This window comes from Syzygium oleosum, unplaced genomic scaffold, assembly GCF_021117445.2.
Source record: "Syzygium oleosum isolate NSW1041296 unplaced genomic scaffold, Sole_v2.1 Sole_v2.42, whole genome shotgun sequence".
NCBI classification, from domain to species: Eukaryota; Viridiplantae; Streptophyta; class Magnoliopsida; order Myrtales; family Myrtaceae; genus Syzygium; species Syzygium oleosum.
The window spans coordinates 1,846,220-1,870,584 of NW_026607526.1; the positions used below are offsets into that span (position 1 = coordinate 1,846,220).

General features: G+C 40.3%; 1 protein-coding gene and 1 long non-coding RNA gene across 7 annotated transcripts; both read right to left on the minus strand.

Annotated features, from left to right (window-relative positions):
* Window positions 1–1,151: 1,151 nt before the first annotated feature.
* Window positions 1,152–24,207, minus strand: LOC115667773 (calmodulin-binding protein 60 F-like). Of its 6 annotated transcripts, none has more exons than XM_056306234.1 (8): window positions 23,945–24,207; window positions 22,044–23,602; window positions 21,359–21,728; window positions 20,482–20,969; window positions 20,024–20,184; window positions 19,710–19,913; window positions 19,030–19,374; window positions 1,152–1,278 (listed from the first exon to the last, which is right to left on the minus strand). In XM_056306234.1, the coding sequence occupies exons 2-8, from the start codon at window positions 23,593–23,595 to the stop codon at window positions 1,207–1,209; spliced, it is 3,192 nt and encodes a 1,063-aa protein (XP_056162209.1). In that variant the 5' UTR covers window positions 23,596–23,602; window positions 23,945–24,207; the 3' UTR covers window positions 1,152–1,206. The 6 variants fall into 6 exon arrangements, with proteins under 6 accessions (XP_056162209.1, XP_056162210.1, XP_056162208.1 ...); XM_056306235.1 differs by having other exon boundaries at window positions 1,157–1,278; window positions 19,071–19,374; XM_056306233.1 differs by lacking the exon at window positions 1,152–1,278 and adding an exon at window positions 18,586–18,940.
* LOC130136145 (uncharacterized) lies at window positions 9,638–11,128 on the minus strand. Its single transcript, XR_008815174.1, has 3 exons — window positions 10,905–11,128; window positions 10,730–10,785; window positions 9,638–9,924 (listed from the first exon to the last, which is right to left on the minus strand). It is a non-coding gene; the product is annotated as an uncharacterized LOC130136145 (long non-coding RNA).
* Window positions 24,208–24,365: the final 158 nt, after the last annotated feature.

The window sequence follows — 24,365 nt, forward strand, 5'->3', positions numbered from 1 at the left end:
GTGATTATTTTAACAAATCTGTAATTTCCTCAGCCATGTGATCTTGCTCTTCTCATAGAGGTATGAACTTGGTCACCTCAATAGTCAGAGGGACCTGTCAATAGCTGAAATAATTGTTGGGGCCGAACGATCATAGCGGTCGTCTGGAGGCCGCCCAGGGAAAGCGTGCTTGTTAAAAAGTAGGGGAGCTTGAACCTCATCCATCTGTTCAACCACTGCGAGTCATAACGATGATTTTGGTTCCAGTACCACAGCAAATGGAGCTTCCGAGCAAACGTTCGATTTCCTGGACTGACGACATTTCTAGGACAATCAAAACTTTATGACACCGGAGGAGAATATATTTTGTGACGTCGGTGCCTTCATTCGGAAGAATTGAGCTTCGGACATTCTCATCCGTGTAGGTCGGTAATGAGCTGTTATTGCAGAGTGATGTTTCTCCTGTTTCCCATTTTCACAAACCTCTGCAAGGAACGTAGGCTCGGGAAAGAAGGGACAGTTTGAAACGCACGTACACCTCCGCTGCCTATGGGTTTCTCTCTTTTACACGATGATTCGTTCCAACCAGCTTTCCGGTAATATTTCTTCGACATTCGCTTGACATATGTTGCCCCAGATAAAATGTTGATTTCAATTTGTTCTTTTAAGTACAAAAATACAAAGCACAGATACTGGTCAGCATTCATGGTCAAAAGAAATGATATGGTCCCCATCTCTGCCATCAATACCCAGAAATATACTTGGAAATTGCTGATTCAAACACTGCCACAACTAAATTTGAAAAAATGATCAGGAGCTCTATCACGCTAGCTCATGTGCCAATTGTTGAACACCGAATTGATCCTCATTTGAGCTTTGTTCAATAAGTTAATGACGACTGAATTTTTTGGGAGAAATGAAGCCAAATAATAGTGCCAAGTAGCTAGAAATGCCGTACAGAGAAACTAAACAGGGACTATATTCTGATGCAATATATTTTCTGATTGCAAAATGATAAAAGAAAAGTACGTATAAATCAGTACACTAAACACCCCTCCCTCCCTCCCTCCCTCTCAGCAATCCAGCTGAACATCAACGAATACCCAATGCGTATAGATTCTAAATGTTGTAACATCAAAGGTATTATTATGCCTAAGCACTCCAGCTCCTTCGTCCGTCTCGTCACAGCCATCTATTTTATAGTTATCGCCCACCCAAAAGCGGCTTTCAGCTTAAGCCATGCCACAGCAGCCTTTCTCGGCTTCCAATTTCGCTCAGGTTCAAAGGTCCGATTAGAACCTGCAACATTCCAATGTCCAATGGTCTCAGATGTCTCTTAGTGATCTCTGTATTTAACAAAACCTATCTAGTAAACGTTGAATGGTCACATTTTCCAGGTCCTGTTCATTCCATGGTAGAAGCATATCACCTAGAACTGGAAAATGAGAAGTCATCGAAGCAGAACGAGCTGCCGTCGACATAGAGCTCGTCGTGTCACAAACTGTAGCTTGTAGGCAGTTCTCGATATTCCCTGCTTCATGGGAAACAAACTGTTGCAGGTTTTGAAGAGTGCCAAGGGAGTAGTAACCAACACAGCATACGGTGGTGTTATCACTGGTGAAGGCTGACATGCTGTTTGAACTGGTCACTGAATCGGAGTTGAACATATCACCACCATATTCTGAGATTTGGCCACAATTCTGGTAGGTGATTTTTGACATGGATTCGAGGTAGATCTGCAGAATGGATTCAAAGAAAAAAATTTCTTCACATTCGAGAGGAAAGTCAAACCAAATAATTGCATGGGCAACATTAGTGTAGAAAGAAAGTGCCTAGGAAGTCTGTCTAACGAGAAGATCACCGACTTTTCCCTACTATAATTTCGCACTTAAAACAAGCTGCAAATTGTCATTATGTCATATCACATTTTATTAAAGAACTATGTTCATTTATTATCAATGTGAATTTTTGTTTGTCTCCCTTATCCTCAGATTAAAGCTTGTAAGCTCTGGTTTCCTTGCAGATATGCAATGCTCAATAATCATGACTGAGCCAGATTGTGGCAACACTTTGAGCCTAACCTTTTGATCGCTGGAAAGTAATCCCATATCTAAGAATTGTCCATTACAGATGAGTCCTTTGAGCTCATAGTTCCAGTTGAAAAGAATGGCATTGGATTGGCCTTCATTGCAATAGTAAACATACTGCTTGGCATCGGAGACACATGACATGGCATGCTCCAGAGTATGCTTCCACATAGCATCGGAGATTCCACCACCCACGATCTGAAATTCAGATAATTCAACAAGAACTAAGTAAAGAAAAATAAGGACTCAAATATAAAGGCACGGTAACAGTAGGGAAACATAACAAAGACTAAAAGGCGAGACTTTACATTCTCAGTCTTAATTGATCCCTGGAAAGAAGGCCGAGAAAATCTTGGACTGCGACAATCCCAGCTCCTGTCAATTGTTTGTGCACTTGTCCACCCATCGCTATTCCAACCAGTCTCCAGACATAATCACTTGGTAGAAGTGGGAAACGCTTCTTGGCAACTATAGAAAGTACAAGAAGCAGAAACTTCACAACAAGCACAGCATTATAAATCTCCTCCAAAGATGAACTGCTTGCGTAAGCTAAAACCAATGTTGAGCAAATTCATCTTGCGATAGTCTCTATGTCAACAAAAGTACTAACCTCTAACCAACACTGGTTTTAGCCTACGCAACTCTGGATACTAGCTGTCTGAGTAGTTTTAGATGATGTGTTTAAACAAAGACTATAAAAACAGTAGTTGCTTCGAAGACTCACATTCTTCACGGCTATCTTCAACAGTGAGGGTGGTTCCTTCAGGTGTAAATTCTGCAAGCATGATTTTCCTGGTGGAATTCCGAGGGATAAGTCACACTTAGCTTGCGTTCCCAGTTGCAACGTTGCTACATGTACTGAGGTTCCTAAGGATGTTCAGGCTATAGCTTTAAAAAAATTAGCCCTCAAAATTAGAAAGATAAAAGTCTGTCTCAACTGACCACTTCAACACCACTTCTAGACATCCAGATAATCAACACGCTAGAAACATCTACAAAGAAAGGACGGGATTGTCTAGATGAGTTGCTTGCAAAACATGATGTGCTCAACAACATTTCTCGAAGGTCCTTCAAAGTTTGCATTTTGTGGGTTTCTTGCATGGGGTTGCAAACTACGGGCGTGATTATAAGTTGCCTTCTTATTCCATTCTCACCACGAAGTTTATCCCCAAATTAAGTATGGAAGTTAGTATGTAAATGGTGTTGAGAAATCATGTGCTTTAACGAGGTGTACGGTAATTCTAGATGGTGAGGTTAATGTTCACAGAAGAGCCTACCTAAACATCATTTTATATTCTCTAAAGGGTAAGCCTTGTGAATACCGTTTAACTTCCGAAGAATGAGTTGACAAATAGGTCTATTGTGGATCGATTGCAATCTGCAATAGATGAAATAGGACTTCAAAAAGTTGTAAAGTTCATCACTAATGATTTGGATAACCACGAGCCCCTCCATACGCTTATCCAAAGGTATCTAGGTACCTCTATATAACATTTTGTGCTGCTCACGGCATTTAGTTGCTTTTCGCATATATCTTTCAAGAGGTTGAATGGGTTGGAAGGACGATGTACGATGTTAAATTGGTGAATGACTATTTGAACAAGTATGCCCAGTCTTTGTCCTTGTCTGTGAAATTCAAAGGCAAAAGGGAATTGGGAGATGTTTTTCCTAATGGTTTAGTCTCAAACTTCAGAATGCTTCAGTGTATTCACAATGCAAAGTCAAAGATACTACGTTTAGTTGTTTCTATTGTTGAAACATGATCGATAGTCGCTAGTGCACTATGAAGAGGAGTAAGGCAGCCAAGCAAGATTTATGAATTAATATGAAAATTAGTTAGTTGTCTCAAAAAGAAACAACCAAAAATAAAGGCAAAGAAACTTGACCACGGATACCAGATAAAAGAATACTTTAACTTAGGTAGGTATTAAGCCGGCATGGTATATAAACCATGTATTGTACTCATATGCTGTCATGCCAATATATGGATAGACCGCCCAATTGCTTGGCATACTCCCAAAATTTGTCCCTTTTCCTACCTAACCAAACGGCACGCACCAGACTATTATTTAAATTACAAGCCAACTCCCAAATTTTATTGAAAGTAGGTACAAGCTAATGTTGGCTAATTAAAACTTCAAACTCAATCTAAGTTCAGCTGAAATATTTAAGGAAGCTACACGCAGTTTATAGTAATTTTAATGAATGTATCCGACTAAACCTTTGCCTCAATGAATAAGTGTGGGCGCATGCTGGTCATGAAACGAGGTTGAAAAGGTTCCTCTTTTAGCGCTGGTAGTTTGGGCACTGTGAACCTGGAACCTGTAACAACTTTGCTCATTGTTTCTTCCTCAAAATGTCTCAAGTGTCTCCATTCAGTAGACACAACCAAACGTTGTATCGCCGATTTTGCATTGTGAATACACTGAAGCATTTTAAAATTTGAGGCTAAACCATTAGAAAGAAAATCTTCCAATTCCCTTTTGCCTTTGAATTCACAGACAAGGACAAAGACTCGGCATACTTGTGCAGATAATCATTCACCAAATTAACATCACACATCGTCATTCCAACCCATTCAACCTCTTGAAAGATATATGTGAAAAGCAACTGAATGCCGTGAGCAGCACAAAACGTCATGTAGGGGTACCTGGATACCTTCGAATAAGTGTCTTCCAGAGGGGCTCGTGGTTACCCAAATCATTAGTGATAAACTATACAACTTTGTGAAGTCCTATTTCATCCATTGCAAATTGCAATTGATCCACAATAGACCTATCTGTCAACTCATTCTTCGAAAGTTCAATGGTATTCACAAGGCTTGCACTCTTTAAAGAATATAAAATGTTGTTCAAGTAGGCTCTTCCGTGAACTTTAACCCAACCATCTAGAATTACCGTACATCTCGTTAAAGCACATGATTTCTCGACACCATTTACATATTGACCGACTTCCATACTCAATTTGGGGATAAACTTGTGAGAACGGAATAAGAAGGCAACTCATAATTGTGCTCGTAGTTTGCAACTTGTGCAAGAAGCCCGCAAAATGTGAACTCTACATTTCCAAAAATGTTATTGAAAATAACATGTTTTGCAAGCAACTTATCTACGCAATCGCACCCTTTCTCTAAAGATGTTTATGGAGTGTCGATTATTTGGACGTCTAGAAGTGGTGTTGAAGTGGTCGGTTGAGACAGACTCTTATCTTTCTTATCTTTCCTATTATGAGGGCTAATTGCTTCAAAAGCTATAGAAACATCCTTAGGAAGCTTGGCACATGTACCAACGTCACGTTCGGTGATGCAAGCTAAGTGTCACTCAACCCCACCTAATTGCTCTGCATACTCCCAAAATCTGTCCCTTTTCCTAATCATCTCATCCCCAGCCAAACCACACGCACCAGACTATTATTAGACTCCCAAATTATATTGAAACCAGGTGCAAGCTAATGTTGGCTAATTGAAACTTCAAACTCTATCTGAGTTCAGCTAAAAATGTTTAAGAGAGCTGCGGACTGTTTATGATAACTATCTCTACGAATCCTTAATCTTTTTTATTACTCTTAATGACTGAACATCCAAACTAAAGACTTTAGATTGCGCATCACACAATCTAAAGTCTTTTTATTTGGCTTTAGATCTTACAGAGGAAAGAGATTCGTGAACAAAGCGACATTCATGAAGAGAGAGAGAGAGAGTTTCACTCGTTTGTGCATGGATAGACATGGAAGCAAGCGAAAGAGAGTGGTTGTTACCTTAATGAATCCAAGCAGAAGCAGAGTTCACTGAAATTTCTCACACATCGCTACCCCAGAAAACCTACAAGCGATCAAAAATCAGAGAGAGAGTACATAAACGATTGCATTGTTGGGAGGCTTGTGCGGCCTTTGAAGAGTAGCGTAGCAGCAAAAGTACACTAGCATGGTTGGGCGATGGGGGTTGCTCCAATTCACAATACAGGGATGGATTGTAGGTAAGATACCCAAAGAAACCCCATGCCCGAAACGCCTGAAATTTCCCAGGAGAAATCTTTTCAACATTAGACTTCGATCAAAGCAGTCTAATGGCTCCTACCGTTCTCAACACCAATCCACCATAACTCACAACCACATTAAGCCCATAATCAACCCATTCATGTCAATTATCTTAACCAAAAGAGCACCCCAAAACATCGCAGCCGAATCCGAAACGCAACACTCCCAATTCACAGAAAACAGACTGAACAACCACATACAAGCTCTACGTTCCTATGGAAAATTACCCTTCCCCGTTGGGCTGAGGATGAGGAGTACGGTGAGGCTGTTAAGAAAAGGGTGCGCATTTACTTGGGCTAATAATCGAGAGACGGAGTATGGTGAGGTTGTTAACCAAAAAAACAGCAGGGACACAAATTCTTAGGTAAACAAAAAAGTGAAGAGATACATTCTCTACTTTCCTATGGAAAATTACCCTTCCCCGTTGAACAATACTATATACTGGAAAATCTGATCCAAATCTCAAAAACTCTAGAGATTGGGCTTTAATGGCTAGCCCTAATAAGCCACCGGGATACAAATGAAGCTCTTATGTTGGAATTGTCAAGGGTTGGGCACACCTATGACAATTCAAGCTTTAAGAGTCCATGTGACTCAGGAAAGGCCCAAGGTGTTATTTCTTATGGAAACAAAAAATCAGCAGCAAGTGGTGGTTCGGCTAAAACACAGGCTTAAATTCCAACACTGTTTTGTGGTTAATCCTAGGGGTATAGCAGGAGGTTTGGCGGTCATGTGGAGTAGCGGGGTGTCTGTCACAGTGCAGTCCTTCTCTGATGAGTTCATCGATGTGGTATATAATGATATAGAGTGCAAGATACCTATGAGAATTACCTGTGTGCATGCACCAAATAACTTCAGAGAAAGATTGAGACTATGGGAGGAATTGAAGCACATAAGCTCCCTAAATCACCTTCATGGATTTGTTTAGGGGATTTCAAAGAAATTCTTTATCATTGGGAGAAAGTTGGGAGAAGGATGGCCAAATATTATAGATTGGTGGCTTTCTGGGACTTTGTAAATGAATGTTCACTGATGGATCTTGAATGCAAAGGGTGCGCATTTACCTGGGCTAATAATCAAGAGAGGGAGGCTTTTGTCAAAGAAAAATTGGATCGCATCCTATGTAATATGGACTGGAAGGTATCTTTTCCATCTGCAGAAGCTTATGCATTGCCGGCTATAGGCTTAGATCATAGTCTGATTTTACTGACTTTTGAAGTTGAAGCAGTCAAACAAAAGAAAAATTTTAAATATGAAGCTTATTGGGCTGAGGATGAGGAGTACGGTGAGGTTGTTAAGAAAGCCTGGACTGCCACAACTCAGGAAAACCAGCATTACTGGGCAAACTGAAAGGAGTCTCCAGGGCCCTAACAGTGTGGAGTAAGAAAAAATTCTCCCATACACAACGGCAAATTAATATTCTAAAACTGGAACTTCAGCAGATTACAAATGACACCGAGCAACAGGTTGATAGCGAGAGAGTTAGACAGCTTAAAAATAGAATTCAAGAATTATGGAGGCAAGAAGAAATGTACTAGGGAATGAGGTCTCGAATTACGTGGCTGAAATGGGGGGACAAAAACACTAAATTCTTCCATGCAACTACGATTCAAAGAAGGCAACGGAACAAAATTTCAATGCTGAGAATGTCAGAAGGGGAATGGAGTAGGGATCCTAGTAGACTCAAACGGGCTACTGCAGATTTTTTCAAGGAGTTATATACATCGGTGGGCTACTGCGACTTTCTTCCTGTTCTTGAGCAGTGCACCACCACTGTGAATGAGGAAATGAATAATATGCTGACTGCAGAAGTCACTCTTCAAGAAGTTAAGGACGCAGTTTTTCAATTGGGAGCCTCGAAAGCGGCGGGGCCAGATGGACTTAACAGACAATTTTAGCAGCATCATTGGGGGGATATTCAGGGAGATTTATTAAAGCTCGTCAAAGATTTCATGAACTGTGGTGTTTTTGAACCTGAGATTAACAGGACACTTATTGCTCTCATTCCAAAGGTCCCAAACCCAGAAAATCTCACCCAATACCATCCCATTAGTCTGTGCAATTTCACGTACAAGATCATCTCAAAGGTGTTAGCAAATCGTTTGAAACATTGGCTTCCTTTCTTAATAGAAGAGGAGCAAAGTGCTTTCATAACTGGCCACCAAATCCAAGATAATATATTGGTTGTACAAGAGGTACTCCACCAGCTTCATATCAGAAAAAGAAAGAAGAAGTTTCAAGCTATCTTGAAACTAGACATGCAGAAAACCTACAATAGGATTGAATGGGACTTCTTGGAAGCTTGCTTGTTGCAAATGGGGTTTCACAGAAAATGGGTATCTTGGATCATGCAATGCGTCACAACGGTATCTTTCAGTGTCAAATTTAATGGTGAATCACTACCATACTTTCAGCCATCAAGAGGAATCAGGCAAGGAGACCCTCTTTCCCCATATTTATTCATACTCATAGCCAATGTTCTATCTTTGCTCGTGAAGAAAGCTACTGACATGGGGAATCTAAGAGGTATAAAATTGAACAGACATTGTCCAACACTAACTCATTTATTGTTTGCCGATGACTCCATTTTTTTCCTGGATGGGAAAGTCAGCGAATGTCAGAATATGGCTGATGTGCTAAACCAATACTGTTATGCTTCGGGCCAGTCTATAAACTTGAATAAGTCAGGCATCTTCTTTAGCGCAGGCTGTCCTTGGAGTTTGAGACAGAACATGGCCCTAGAATTGCAAGTCCCGGAAATAGAAAAAACAGGAAAGTATCTAGGTATCCCATCAGATTGGGGAGCCTCAAAGAAGGATATGTTTGCATGGATTTTGGCTAGAGTAAATATGAAATTAGAAGGGTGGAAAGAAAATTTGATGTCCAAGGCAGGAAAGGAGGTCCTTCTGAAGGCCGTGATTCAAGCATAACCGCAATATGTGATGTCAATTTTCAAAATCCCATTATCAATATGTCGAGCCATAGAACAGAGGATTGCTGCCTTTTGGTGGAAAAATGGAGAATCAAAAACTGGAATACACTGGAGGAGATGGGAGCTGCTCAAAACTAGAAAGGACAAAGGAGGCTTAGGATTCAGGGATTTAACTACTTTTAACAAGGCAATGCTGGTAAGCAAGCCTGGAGATTCTCCCAGTTTCCATCAGCACTTTGGAGTAGAGTATTAAAAGGTTTGTACTTTCCACACACTGACTTTTGGCATGCGGGGAAAAGATTTAGATCATCCTGGGGCTGGCAGAGCTTAATCATGGGAAGGGACACAATTTCAAACTCAGTATTGTGGTCGGTCGGAAATGGACAGTCCATTAAAATCAGAGAAGACAGATGGCTCCCTTCAGGTGTGATTGGCGCCCCAGCGAACCGCGACGAACCAGAATATGTGACAGCTCTTATAAACAAACATGCATGTTCCTGGGATGAAAAGGAAATGCGACGGTGGTTGGAGGACAGAGTAGTAAAGGAGATAGTTTCTATCCCTCTACCTACTTTTATTGAAGCTGATAGAATGGTCTGGACACGAACCAAATCGGGTCAATACTCAGTGAAAAATGGCTACAATGTCCTCAGACAGACAGAACCCACAGCACGCATACAGCAACCATCCTCCTCCTACCAAACCCCAACAGAACTTCGGAATATAATATGGAATCCAAACAGCTCACCAAAGCTGAAAATGTTCCTATGGAATGTCTGTCAAAATGCATTGCCTACCAAAGAAAAATCTACTCAAACGGAAAATAGTACCTGATTCCTCTTGCCCCTTCTGCCGGCTAAACAGCGAAACCATCGAGCACCTGATCCTCCTCTGCCCGTGGACAAAAGCACTATGGTCAGATCTGCGGGTAAACATCCATGTCTCCAGTCAGGGGCTTAGGCCCCGTTTGGTTCAGCATTCCCAATGCTCATTTGGCCTCTAAAGTCCCTTGGTCAAATGCAAATGGCGTTTGGCAATTTTTTTTACTCACTTTGGGGAAATGCAATTGCATTTGGAATGCTGGCCAAGGGACCTTTGGCCAATGCACCTCTGAAGGTGCTTTGGGAAGTTGCATTTTCCGAATACAACTTGCACTATTCATCGACACTGTTCATCTTCCCCAAACCGACGTCCGGCCTGAGGGCTAGCCCGACTCCGGCGACCACCGCCCGGGGGTCGCGCGACCCCGGTGACCGCCGCCTGGGGTCGCCGGACCTCAGGCGGTCGCCTGGGTCGCGCGACCCAGGCAACGCTTCGCCTGGGTCGCGAGACCCAGGCGACGCCCGAGGTCCGGCGACCCCAGGCGGCGGTCGCCGGGGTCGCGCGACCCCAGGCGGTGGTCGCCGGCGACCAGATCTGGCCGTCGGCGGTTGGCCGGCGACCAGATCTGGCCGGAGGCGGTGGCCGGCAATGTAGCTCCACCGGAGTTTTTAAAAAAAAAAAAATAGCAAAAGTACTTTAGCCCAAGTTGATTTTATAAAACACTTATCTAGCTACTTGTATTTCGAAAAACCCCTTTAGCCAAAGGTATTTGCGTTCCCCCAAATGCATTCCCCCGAAGCCGAATCAAACGGCCCTTAATCGAATAGAACAATGGCTCTTGAACTACAAGAACTCACAAGAAGAACCGCCAAACCTGGAATTAATCACAACGATTATGTGGCAAATCTGGAAGGCGCGGAATGAATTTGTCTTCAGACAGAAAATCCCAGATCCGATAAAAGTAGTTACTGAAGCGTGTGCCCTGAACGATAATATCACTCGCTGGAACTCGAAAACCACAGGGAAAGGAAAGAGAAAGCAGAGCTTACCAAAGTCATGGATCCCGCCGCGCTCGGGGACGCTCAAAATTAACGTTGATGGCTCGTTCTCGGCGAGTGAGAGTACCGGCGCTGTCTCTTGGGTGTGCAGGGACTCCTCCGGGAAGCTGATCGACGGTTCCGCGAGTGCAGCGCAGGTCCGATCGGCCCTCCATGCCGAAACCCTAGCTTTGCTGCAGGCGTTGAAGCGGGTTTGAGAACAAGAGTTAGAAAACGTGGAATGCCCGAAGGCACTGATCAAGTTTGTTGGGAAGTCCAAGCGCTTATCAGGGAATGCCACCCGCTGCTTATCAGAAGCGAGCGGTTACAAATTCCTCAAAGATTTCACTTGAAACATGAAATCTACCGTCATCGAATATAGATTCTTCATTTTTTTAAATCTAGAACCTATCCGTTCGAACGTAAAACATGAAACCTACTTTGTCACAGATGCTAGGGTCGATTTCAGATTCTAACAGGTTTTTTTTTTAAAATTTTATTTTTAGTTAAACAAAACGAAAATAAACGCAACAATGACTAGTTACTGAAAAGTAACATTTCACTTAATAGAAAGGGGATAAAACATACAAATAATAATTATTGAGATGCAACACATGACTTTAATTCCAAGGCATGATTAGAGTCACTTCATTCATCCAAGCGGTGGCTACAATGTTTATATAGAAAATTCCCCATAATGTCTCTAAAATCTATCCAATAATGACAAATCGCACAAACAATTATAAAGTGCTACTGACTTGGATCTTAAGTGAGACCATATAATTTTAGACGATGTCAAGGTAGGTCTATCATTTGGCAGATAAAATGAGCCAACTAGAGCTCATTTTATATCTATGGTCCGGGTCGGACCAGCAAATTGGACTGGGTCCATCGATCCGGTTTTAATATTATATTATTATTTTATTTAAAAAATATTATTTTATTTTTAAAAAAATTAATTAAAAATTTCGAATTTTTTTATTTCCTTTTTAAAATTAAGATATAATTTAGATATAAATATTGTCTAACATTTTTTTAAATTATGCGACATATCTTAATGTTTTAAATTGTTGTTGTATTATTATTATACATTTTTTTAATTAAAATATAATTACATAAATTGTCATGTTTTAAATCAAATAGAACTATAAAACTATGCAGTAGGACTTTGCATGTTATATTCACCATTGTTGTATTATTATTATGCATATTGTGTTTTTAATTAGAGTATAATTGCATAAATTGTTATGTTTTGAATGTTGTCCCCTTAGTTAGGGTTGGAACCGTAGATTGCATATCTTTCTTGACTTCTAATCAATAATGATTGTGCACTCGCTTAATTACCTTACATGTTAGGAGAAATGTTCTAAAATCAATCTAAATTGCCTGACAAATATTTTCTGAAATGAACAAGGTAAAAATGTACCGAAAGGGCATGAGTTATTTAACTAGTGTAACCAAGTCCTCGAACTCATTTAATCTCTGGTTCGCAGAAGTAAGCAATTCTCCCATTGTTTTGCTTGTGTGTCTAATCGACCCACCATAAATCGATTAGTGGCGACTCCTAGATAAAAATCATTTGCAGGTTAAAAACCTAAACTCCTAAGTCGCGATATGGTATGGGCTTGGGAGAAGTCTGAGTTAACTCCCGAACTTAGACTTAGCGCGTACCAGGTGAGACCCTCGTCGTTTTTTGAAAATAAAAATCAGAGGTCGATCGCGACAGTTCACAAAAGAAGAAAAAGAAAAATTCACAATGTGAATATGTTTACAAAGTATCACACAAATTATTACCATGAAGATCCAACAAAAAACACAAGTAACTGCAGAAGCTATGAATCCAGATTCTCGTGTCACGGTAGGTATGGCGAGAATCCCAGCTCCTACCTATCAAATTTCGAATCATTAAAGCAAACATCACAGCAAGAATGAGCCGCTATAATTCCTCGACAAATACGACCAGACTTAACAAGCAATTTGTTATGCCCAGAATTTGCATCGGACAGTAAGAGATCAGATTATCAGAGAGTCCATGATCCAGACAAAATTGAACATAACCTACGTACGAAATTCACTATGCACACAACGCGACGCTAACTTAGGCCAATCACTGCAGAAATTGCACACAAATCGGTAATCGAATCCTTACCGTAGTGCCTGCCACCATAAAAATCACACTGGACAAACTTCTTGAAAACAGCAAAACAAGAACACGAATGCCGTCACACTAGTAAAAAGCAACATTGGACAATGCAGCTGCTAAGAATCGTGCATGCCGCGCGAGGTCGGAGGATACCATACTAGGTTCCTGCTTGAGAGTGGCCCGGTTGAGATTCGAGAACAGCTGCTCGACTTCGAGTTCGAGCTCGTTCTCGTTGGGCGATGGCCTCTGCGAAGAGCATCCGAGCCTCACCGTCCTTGAAAGCTCGGAAGAAGAAGAAGAAGAAGAGAGGCGATGAGGATGTACGGACGGTCCGCATCCGGGGAACCGCGAAGCAGGGGGCGGCGAGTGAAAGGAACGGCGGTTTCGGGGTTGGACCGAGAGAGAAGGCCATGGAAGACAAAGAGACGAAGACGACGATGGCACCATCGACAGCGTCCCTCTCTTCTTCGCTGTGGTGAGCAATGCGAGGAGAGGCAAGAGGGTCTCGTCGAGTTGTGGGTGTGGGGAGTGGGAGAGAGAGCGCAATGGAGGAGCGACCGAGCGAGGGGAAATTTAGGAAGAAAAAGAGAGTTAGGGTTCTTAGTGGCTTCCTGTTCCTAAAAAATTAGAACCGAGAACCGGAACCTCCCACCCTAGAATCGAGAATCGAATTGGATCCGCCGGTTCGGTTCTTCGATTCTCGGTTCTATCTTGAAATCGTGCTCACCCCTACTACTTATCAGTGTTAAAGGCCTTCGTTTGGCCCAGTGTGTAAGAACCCAAAACAAGGTTGCCAATTGGGTAGTGAGAGCGCGAGCCCGAGCCCATAATGTCCCTCTTAGGTTCTTTGGAATTTATTATGCTCTGAAGCCCACTTAGAATGCGTTTGTTTTGCGGAAAATAGATCATTTCTGAAAAATGCTTTCCAGGAAATCATTTTCTAGAAAAATGAGTTCATTTTTCGATATTTGGCTAAAACCTAAAAAAGACTTGGAAAATATTTACAATTGTTTGGTGAGAAAAATCTAATGGTGAAAATTATCAAAAAAATTTATATTTTTTAAAGTATTTCAACTTATTTGTTATTTTTATTAAGAAAAGAAAATACATGAATGTTTTCTTTCTTAGAAAGAAAAGAAAAAAATAATAACAAATTCAAGATGAACAATTTCGAAAAGTGTTTTCACCTTGTTAGATTACGGAATTCACTTTCCTAAAATTAAATATGATATTTGTGTTGACTGGAAAGTATTTTCCGTTGATCAAATCATTTTCAAAGAGCCAAATGGATGAAAATCCGAAAAACACTTTTCGGAAAAACTCTTTTACCAAAACAAACACACCCTCACCCTCAGTGTAACTTTCAGTTTCTACGGTACGAATGACATGCACTTGTTTCCCAACAAAAAAAAACACCAGATACAAGCCGGTAACGGCACATTGCCAAAACCCAATTGAAGAAAGAAACTTGTTTACTCTCCCCCTCGGAATCCAGAACAAGAGCCGAGCCGCTAAACGGCTCCGTCGCGCTTTCAATATCCCGCGAGAGGAAGGTCCGACGCTCTTCGAAGCATGTTCCCCGATCTTCGCCTAGTTCCTTCAGCCTCGCACTCCGAATCTCCGACGAGATCGAACGAGGCGGCCAATGCCGGATCGGATTCGTCAGATTTGGACTCCGGAAGACACGAGGAGAGCGATCAATCCGTGGGAATGGCTCGTCGCTCCTCTTCCCCTCTTCTCCATCTCCTCCTTCGCCTGGTCGTTCCTTCATTCCTTCGCTCTAATCTCCCCGTTGGCTTTTCCCTTCCTGTCGAAATGGCCGACCGGAGGAGGAGTTGAAGAAATCGTCGAGGCCCTTCTTGGGCCCAATATCAGCGTCTCCTCTGTACATCTCTTCTTTCGTCATTTTTCTAAGGTTAAGATTTAAGATTTCTTTCTTTTATTTTCCGAAAAGAAAAAGAGGATTCTATTTATGAGCTTCTTGTATTGGGTATTTTAATGAGAAATCAATTAATAAGAATTTGAAATTCTCAATGCTGCTCGTACCGTGCGACGATAATATTTTTGCAAATCGAAATATCTTTCGCTTGGATTGACCAAAAAAATATCGCGGTCCCTGATTTTTATTGTCTAGATAAAACTCCGTCCACTTACTTATATTTTTTTAGGATAATGTCAGCCACGCTAAAAAAAAAACTAAACTAAGATAGATTTGCTAAATTGACAATGGCCGTTTAGATCTGAACATGCGAATAAAATTATGCCATCAAATCAATCGGTATCCGAGTTTTAACAAAATTCCGTATCTTTATCATCAAAAAGCGGAGTGCCAAATCCAATCTATTTTTCTAAAATTATCTATAACCATGTAGCAATGTCTGCAAGACTTTTTTCTACTTGTGCTTGGTGAAGCGCGTAGCTTAGAATGAAAGGAAAAAAAAAAAAAAGATCTCTGACAGAGTAGAGATTTTTGTAGGCACCCTGTCGGTGCTAGAAGGGCTATGCAGTGGAACCGCCCGAACCAGGAACCGCCCGGATCGGACCGATTTATGTTATTAACAGCTGAAGTCAAAACTCGAAGAAAGGTCATCTTCATAGAAAATGGATCAATCCTGTCTACCGAAGGGAGAGAGTAGGCCAAAACGGTAAAAGTGATTGGTCAGAGTACTAAGGGCGCGTTTGGTAACGCTTATGTTTCTCTATTTTTCTGTTCTTCTGTTCCCTAGAATAAAAAAAGAATAAAAATTCGTTTGGTAACGCATTTTATTTTTCTATTTCCTGGAATAGAAAAGTGGCCAAAAAATAGATTTGGAGCAGAAATAAGAAGTAGAAAAAATCTATTTCTTTGTTCCTAGAAATAGAAATAGAAATAGAAAGGTCAAGTCCTCAAGTCGGGACCTCAGCTTCTCCTCCATTCTCTGTCGTCTGCAAACCGTCTCAAAGCACTGGTCCGGTCCATTCTCGGCGAAAATAATAAAAAAATTATAAAAAATTAATTAAATTATAAAAAATTAAAAAATTCCAAAAATTCATAAAAATCAGAAAAATTCTCAGAAAATCCATAAAAATCAGAAAAACTCATAAAACCCATAAAAATTTGAAAAATTCCGAAATTGAAAAAATTAAAAAAAATTCATAAAAAGCTTTCTGGAAAATAAAAAAGAGACAAATTTCGGGAAAGTGAAAAGTTTTAATAAACTTTTCCCCAAAAAAAACAAAAATAAAAATTTCACATAATGGCTTAGAATAAATTAAAAAATTCCGAAAATTCATAAAAATTAGAAAAATTTCAGAAAAATCCCATAAAAAATTAGAAAATTAAAAAATTCCCAAAATTCATATAAATCAAAAAAATTCTCAGAAAATCCATAAAAATCAGAAAAACTCAGAAACCCTTAAATATTTGCAAAATTCCGAAATTGAAAAAATTTAAAAAATTTCATAAAAAATTTTCGGAAAATTAAAAAGAAACAGATTTAGGGAAAGTGAAAAATTTTAATAAATTTTACCCCAAAAAAATATAAAAAAATTCACATAATGACTTAGAATACCTGTGGCCACCCACTTTGAGTGAAATTTAAATTTTTGAGGTGCCCAAGTGGTATTTTTGAAGATTCCTTAGTTTAGGGATTAAAAGGGGTTTTAAACCCCTAAAAAGGATTAGACAAACCAAAAAATCATGCTTATTGATTTTTTTCACTTATAACTTGTACTTATAGTTAAATAAAAGATATAGATTTGAATGCAAAAAATTGGGAATAGAAATTTTGTGCAGTTACCAAACGCATTTCTGTTCTTTTTCTATTCCAGGAATAGAAATTTTGTGCAGTTACCAAACACATTTCTGTTCTAGAAATAGAAATTTTGTGCAGTTACCAAACGCATTATTTTGCTCAGAAACTCTTCCGGGAAATAGAAATAGAAAAAACTATTTCTGAAAAGAAATTGTTCCCAGAAATAAAAACGTTACCATACGCACCCTAACTGAACAGCCTAGCTTGCTCAAGCTGATACTTTCCAATTCAATTCGACACCCAGTGAGCTACTCTTACAGACCAAAAGAAAAAAAAGATTTTCCTCCTTTTCCTTTCTCCTGGGAACGACTGTGTTTTGAGGGTTATTGCCTACTTAATTTTGCATTACAATATAAAGTTTTCAGAACCCATTTAGATACTCTAGCCTAGTTGCAGACGTTAGATCAATTCTTGTTTGGATATGATGGTGTTCAATGCTTATGTTGGCAGCGTTCACAATTTTCTGTTGATTGGAGTGTCGAGGCAGGCCAACCTTGAACTAGTTGCTCGCGTTGGCGAACGTGATTGTTTGCAGATCTCCAGAGGTGGTCCAAGGAGCATGTAAATTTCCATGCCTTTGCACTAGCCCGCCTTAAGGTAAATGGTTTGAATCTGTGATAGGACTCCAATGGGCTTTAGTAACTTCAACGAGCATGCTTAATGTCCAATTTGCTGTTTAAGTCCTTTGTTGGCTAGGACTAGGTAACGTAGAATGCTCTGTAGAATGCCTAGTGTAATTGGGTTGGATTAGTAGCAATGAGGTTTTAGGCCTTTCTCAAAGCAGCTGCCGCATATATCCTTTGAACTGGTTATACCGGCTACATTAGAAAGACCAGGACACATAGCTACTACCTAGATGCTTCTCTGATTCTACTGCTGAGGCAATATTTAAGACAAAGATATAATTTCCTCAGCCATGTGATCTTGTTCTTCTGATAGATATGTCAACATCTTAACCTAAATAGTCAGAGGGAACCTGTCAATAACTGAAATAACGTTTGGGGCCAAACAATCATGGCAGCTTGTCTGGAGGTCCCCCAGGGAAAGCATGCTTGTTGAAAAGTAGGAGAGCTTCATCCTCATCCATCTGTTTAACTACTGTGAGTCATAATGAAGTTGTTGGTTCCAGCGCCGAACCAATTGGAGCTTCCGCGCAAATGTTCCTATTCCTGGACTGTCGACATTGTTGAGGACAATCAAAACTTTTCGACAATGGAGAATATGCTTTGTGACGTCATTGCCTTCATTCAGAAGAATTGAGCTTGGGACATTCTCATCCGTGTAGGTCAGTAATAAGCTGTTCTTGCAGGAGAGATGTTTTTTCTGTTTCCCATTATCACAAATCCCTTCAAGCAACGTAGACTCCAGAAAGAATGGACAGATTGAAACACATGTACACCTATGCTGCGTTTGGGTTTATCTCTTTTACACGACGATCTATTCCAACCAGCTTGCCTTTAAAATCTAGGTAACATTTCTTCGGGCATTCGCTTGACATATGTTGGCCCCTAATGAAACATTGATTTCAATTAGTCTTTTAAATACTAAAAATAAAAAGCATAGATACTAGCCAGTATTCATGGTAATAGGAAATGATATGGTCCTCGTCTCTGCCATTGATGCACAGAAAACTTTGTAATTCGCTGATTCAAGCACTGTTGCAACTATTATTTGAAAAATAATCATGAGCTCTATCCCACAAGCTCATGTGCAGATTCTTGAAATCTGAATTGATTCTCAATAGAGCTTTGTCCAAGAAGTTAATGACGACCTGATTTTTTGAGAGAAATGATGCCAAAAATAGTGCTGAGTAGCTGAAAATGCCAGACAGAGACTATATATTATCTGATTGAGATGATACAAGAAAAGTACGTATATATCAGTACACTAAACATGGCTCCCTCCCAAGGTTGTAACGAATTCCCGAGGCGTATAGACTCTCAAGGTTGTAACATCAAAGGTATTATTAGGCCTAAGCATTCCAGCTCCTTGGCCCGTCTTGTTGCAGCCATCTTTCGTATGGTTATCGCCCACCTAAAAGCGGCTTTCAGCTTAAGCCACTCCACAGCAGCCTTTCTCGGCTTCCAGTTCTTCGTAGTTCCAATTAGAACCTGCAATATTCCAATGTCCAACGGTCTCAGATGTCTCTTAGTGATCTCTGTATTTAACGAAACCTATTTAGTAGATGCTGAATGGTTACATTTTCCAGGTGCTGTTCATTCCATGGTAGAAGCATATCACCTTGAACTGGAAAATCAGAAGTCATTGAAGCAGAACGAGCTGCCATCGACATAGAGCTCATGGTATCAGAAACTGTAGCTTGTAGGCAGTTCTCGATATTCCCCGCTTCATGGAAAACAAATTGTTGCAGGTTTTGATGAGTGCCAAAAGAGCAACCAACATAGCATAGGGTGGTGTCATAACTGGTGAAGGCTGACATGTTGTTTGAACTGGTCATTGAATCGAAGTCGAACATATTGCCACAATATTCTGAGATTTGGTCATAATTCTGGTAGGCAATTTTCGACATCGATTCGAGGTAGATCTGCAGAATGGATTCAAAAGAAAAATTTCTACACATTCAACAGGAAAGTCAAAACATATCATTGCATAGGTAGTATTAGTGCAGAGAGCAAGTACCTAGGAAGTCTGTCTAATAAGAAGATCACTGACGTTTCCCTACTATAATTTCGCACTTAAAACAAGCTGCAAATTGTCATTACGTCATGCCTTATTTTATTAAAAAATTATGTTCATTTAGTATCAATGTGATTTTTTGTTTATTTTCTTATGCTCAGAGCTTGTAAGCTGGTTTCTTTGCAGATATGCATGCTCAATGATCAAGACTGATCCAGATTGTGGCAACACTTTGAGCCTAACCTTTTGATCGCTGGAAAGTGATTCCATATCTAAGAATTGTCCATTACAGATGAGTCCTTTGAGCTCATAGTTCCAGTTGAAAAGAATGGCATTGCATCGGCCTTCATCACAATAGTAAACGTATTGCTTGGCATCGGAGACACATGACATGGCATGCTCCAAAGTATGTTTCCACATAGCATTGGAGATTCCACCACCCGTGATCTGAAATTCAGATAATTCAACAAGAACTAAGTAAAGAAAAATAAGGATTTAAATATAAGGCACGGGCGTGACAGTGGCGAAACATAACGGACAAAAAGGGGAGACTTTACATTTATCAGTCTTAATTGATCCCTGGAAAGAAGGGCGAGAAAATCTCGGACTGTGACAATCCCAGCTCCTGTCAATTGTTTGTGCACTTGTCCACCCATCGCTATTCCAACCAGTCTCCAGACGTAGTCACTTAGTAGAAGTGGGACTCGCTTCTTGGCAACTATAGAAAGCATAAGAAGCAGAAACTTCACAACTAAGTACAGCATTATAAATCTCCTCCAAAGTTGAATTGGTTGCTAGCATGGTTGTACCATAAGAATGACCAATTAATTTTGTCGCATTGTCTCCACAATGTTGAGCAAATTCATCTTGTGATAGTCTCTATGTCAACGAAAGTACTAGCCTCTAACCAACACTGGTTTTAGCCTATGCAACTCTTGATACTAGCTGTCTGAGTTGTTTTAGATGATGTGTTTAAACAAAGACTATATAAACAGTAGTTGCTTCGAAGACTCACATTCTCCACGGCTATCTTCAACAGTGAAAGCCTCGGATATGGTCCCATGGATATGCACTGCATCAGAGCATCTCCAAGAAACCTTAACTCCAAGCCTATATTTGCCACTCTTTGTCCAGCTTGAATCCTGCGTAAAAGTGAAATCGCCTAAAGTGCCAATCCCTCCTTCTAGGGTCACTAGCAAGTCGCCAGATAGAAGCGGCTTTCTCTTCTCACACCCTTTGGATAATACGTGGCTTTCCAATTGTTCCCTTGTCCAATCAACTTTGTCAACATCACCATCGAATACGACAATCTTCAGCTTAGCGGTTGATCCTGGTCCGCTCTGAACAACTTCTCCAGTTTCTGGATTTAGCAAAGCAACTTGAATGGCTGTTCCTTGATGTCCCTGAACCTTTGCCTCGGTGAATAAGTGTGGGGGCAGGTTGGTCATGAAACGAAGTTTAAAAGGTTTCTCCTTCAGAGCTGGTAGTTTGTGCACTGGGAACCTGTAATAGACAAAGTTCATTCTTAGAGAAATTTGAGGGGACCAATTTCATAGCACTACCATCTTATCCTATCCAGTACCAAAAGATGGTCAACGGTGACTAGTGCACTGTGAAGGGAGTAAGGCAGCTAAGCAAGATTCAGGAATTAATATGAGTCCGTTATGCTTTCTTAGTTGTCTCAAAACAAGAAACAAGCAGACATGAAAGAAGGGAAACTTGACCACAGATACTAGAATAAAAGAAAACTTTGTGCAAGATACCAGTCAAAAGCAAATTAACAAAAACAAACTGCATTTCATAAATGATTGCCATGTATGAACTTGTAACTTACAGTCACTAGAGAGCAATTGAGGGAACTAATATTATGAGCAAAAACTGGGTGACCTTACCAGTATGTGCTTGCTCCGTCGATGTCACCTCGACTGCGACTCTCTGGTACTGTATTGGCAGAGTTATATTTCCAGTCTTGCTCGAGCTCAACATAATCATCATGGTTGTCTCTAAGATGTGCAAAATTGATAGGTTTCATTGGTCCTGACTCCAACATTCTAAACTTGTCCATCATCAACGTATTCGCCCTCAGGTACACAGAGTCATCCACCTTACCGACAGGTAATGCACTCGACTTCGTGATTTGGGTAGTTTCTGATGCATTTCGACACTCCAAGCATGAAAAGGAACTACAAGGTTGGCTTAGAATCAGAAGAACATACTTTTGAAGTACAGGAAGGCCATCACCACAATACTCCCACCATTCATCTGTCATGAGAAAACAACCACTAAATAAAGAAATAATGACTGTCTATTGAGAATTAATAGAGAATCCCAGTCAATAAAAAGTTTATGGAAGGATTTCTTTTGCAGATCACATGCTCTGTGAGGGGTTGATATATTGTAATTCTAGAATTCTATAGTGGCTTTTCGTAAATAAAAATCACAATTTGGGCTTCAAAAGTTGCAAACTAAACGAGGAAAGGTAAAGATTCTAAATATTTGGCTACAGTAGGAGTAGATCATCTTATCTTGATTGACTTTAACATAGTGAGGAAATTTAAGGAAACAAGAAATCCTTACAGGGATGAGATGCTTTTGACATTGTTTTTGCTGCATATGTGAGCAAGTTTGACTCTCTTTTGCGGTATTGTAGGACCTGCCCCATGAAAGCTTCTTGTTCTTCTTCAGCAACCATATTTTGTAGCACATAATCGATTCCATCTTTCATTTCTTTACTCTCATAAAAATTGTCACTTAAAAAGTAGGACGGATTCAGAAAAGCTGCAGCTGCATGCACTGGATGAATTACTTTAGCTCTCATGCCATTATAAAGCTTCCATATGCACTCATATTTGCCATCATTATTGTCAGAAAGCCTCTTGAGAGATTCTTTTACTCTCTCCATCGCTTCATATAAGTATGAAATTGTTGGATTAGTATTACGAGACAAACAATAAACTTCAAATAGTGGTTCCAAAACTTGCAACACCTCCTGGCATTGGCTCCAAAATTGGGGGCTTTCAACCATAGAAACAACTTTGCTCGCTGTTCCTTCCTCAAGACTCAACTGTCTCCATTCAGTAGATGTAACCAAATGTTGTATTTCTGATTTTGCATTGTGAATGCATTGAAGCATTCTGAAGTTTGAGGCTAAACCATTAGGAAGAACATCTCTCAATCCCCTTTTGGCTCCAAATTTCACTAATAGGGACAAAGACTCGGCATACTTGTACAGATTATCATTTACCAATTTAACCTCACACGTCGTCCTTCCAACCCATTCAACCTCTTGAAAGATATATGCGAAAAGCAACTGAATGCCGTGAGCAGCACAAAATGTCATGTAGGTACCTGGATACCTTTGAATAAGCGTCTTCTGGAGGGGCTCATGGTTACCCAAATCATTAGTGATAAATTGTACAACTTTGTGAAGTACTATTTCATCCATCACAAATTGCAATTGATCCACAATAGACCTATATGTTAACTCATTCTTCGAAAGTTCAACGGTATTAACTAGGATTGCACCCTTTAGAGAATATAAAATGATGTTCAGGAAGGCTCTACCGTGAACATTAACCCAACTATCTAGAATTACCGTACACCCCGTTAAATCACATGATTTCTTGACACTATTTACATATTGAACGACTTCCCTACTGAATTTGGGGATATACTTTGTGGTGAGAACGGAATAAGAGGGTAACTCATAATTCTGCCCATAGTTTGCAACCCCACGCAAGAAACTCGCAAAATGCGAACTCTGAAGGACATTTTCAGAAATGTTATTGAACACAACGTGTTTTGCAAGCAACTCATCTAGGCAATCCTGTCCTTTCTCTGTAGATGTTTCTGGCATGTCGATTATCTGGATGTCTGCAAGTGGTGTTGAAGTGGTCGGTTGAGACAGACTCTTGTCTTTCCTATTATGAGGGCTAATTGCTTCAAAAGCTATAGCCTGGACATCCTTAGGAACCTCGGTGCATGTAGCAACATCGCGACCGGGGACGCAAGCTAAGTGCGACTTAACCCTTGGAATTCCACCGGGGAAATCACGTCTGCAGAATTTACACCTGAAGCGACCACTCAATTGCTCTGCATACTCCCAAAATCTGTCCCTTTTCCTAGTCATTTGGTCCCTAAGCAAACAACACACACCATTCTCTTAATGACTGAACTTCCAAACTTATAATTAATTAGTACTATTGCGCATCACACAATCCGAAGTCTTTTTCTTCGGCTTTAGATCTTATAGCGGAAGGAGATCCATTAACAAAGCGACAAACCATTTCTAAACTGAAGATTACAGTAGAAATGCTAAGCATTTAATTGTAGTGAATGACATTCGGCGGAAATGAAATGACCATGAATGAATCTATCGATGTGTGAGGATACGAACTTAGAATTTTCAGGGACAGAGAGAGAGAGTTTCACTCATTTGTGCATAGACATCGAAGCAAGCAAAAGAGTGGGGTTGTTACCTTAATGAATCAAAGCAGAAGCAGAGTCCACTGAAATTTCTCGCACAGCGCTACGCCTGAAGACGTCAAAGCCATAAAAAATCAGAGAGAGAGAGAGAGATTGCATTGTTGGGAGGCTTGTGCGGCCTTTTCAAGAGCAGCGAAACCACAAAAGTACGCGAATGATTTTCAAAGTTACGCCATGCCAGCGTCCTTGCGAACCATCACAGGCGTACGTAACGTTACGAATCCAACCTAAATGTCGTCGAACATTCTGGTCACTCAGTCACCGTTGTCTCTGAGCTAACACGTGAACTTCTTTTTGTGGAATTCTTGGGTACTTCAAAAAGGATAACCCACGATGGACTTTGAGTAAATGACCGAGTGACGACGTCCCAGATCGTGCTCTATTCAGGATTGGCAAAGTTTTTTACTTTTTGAC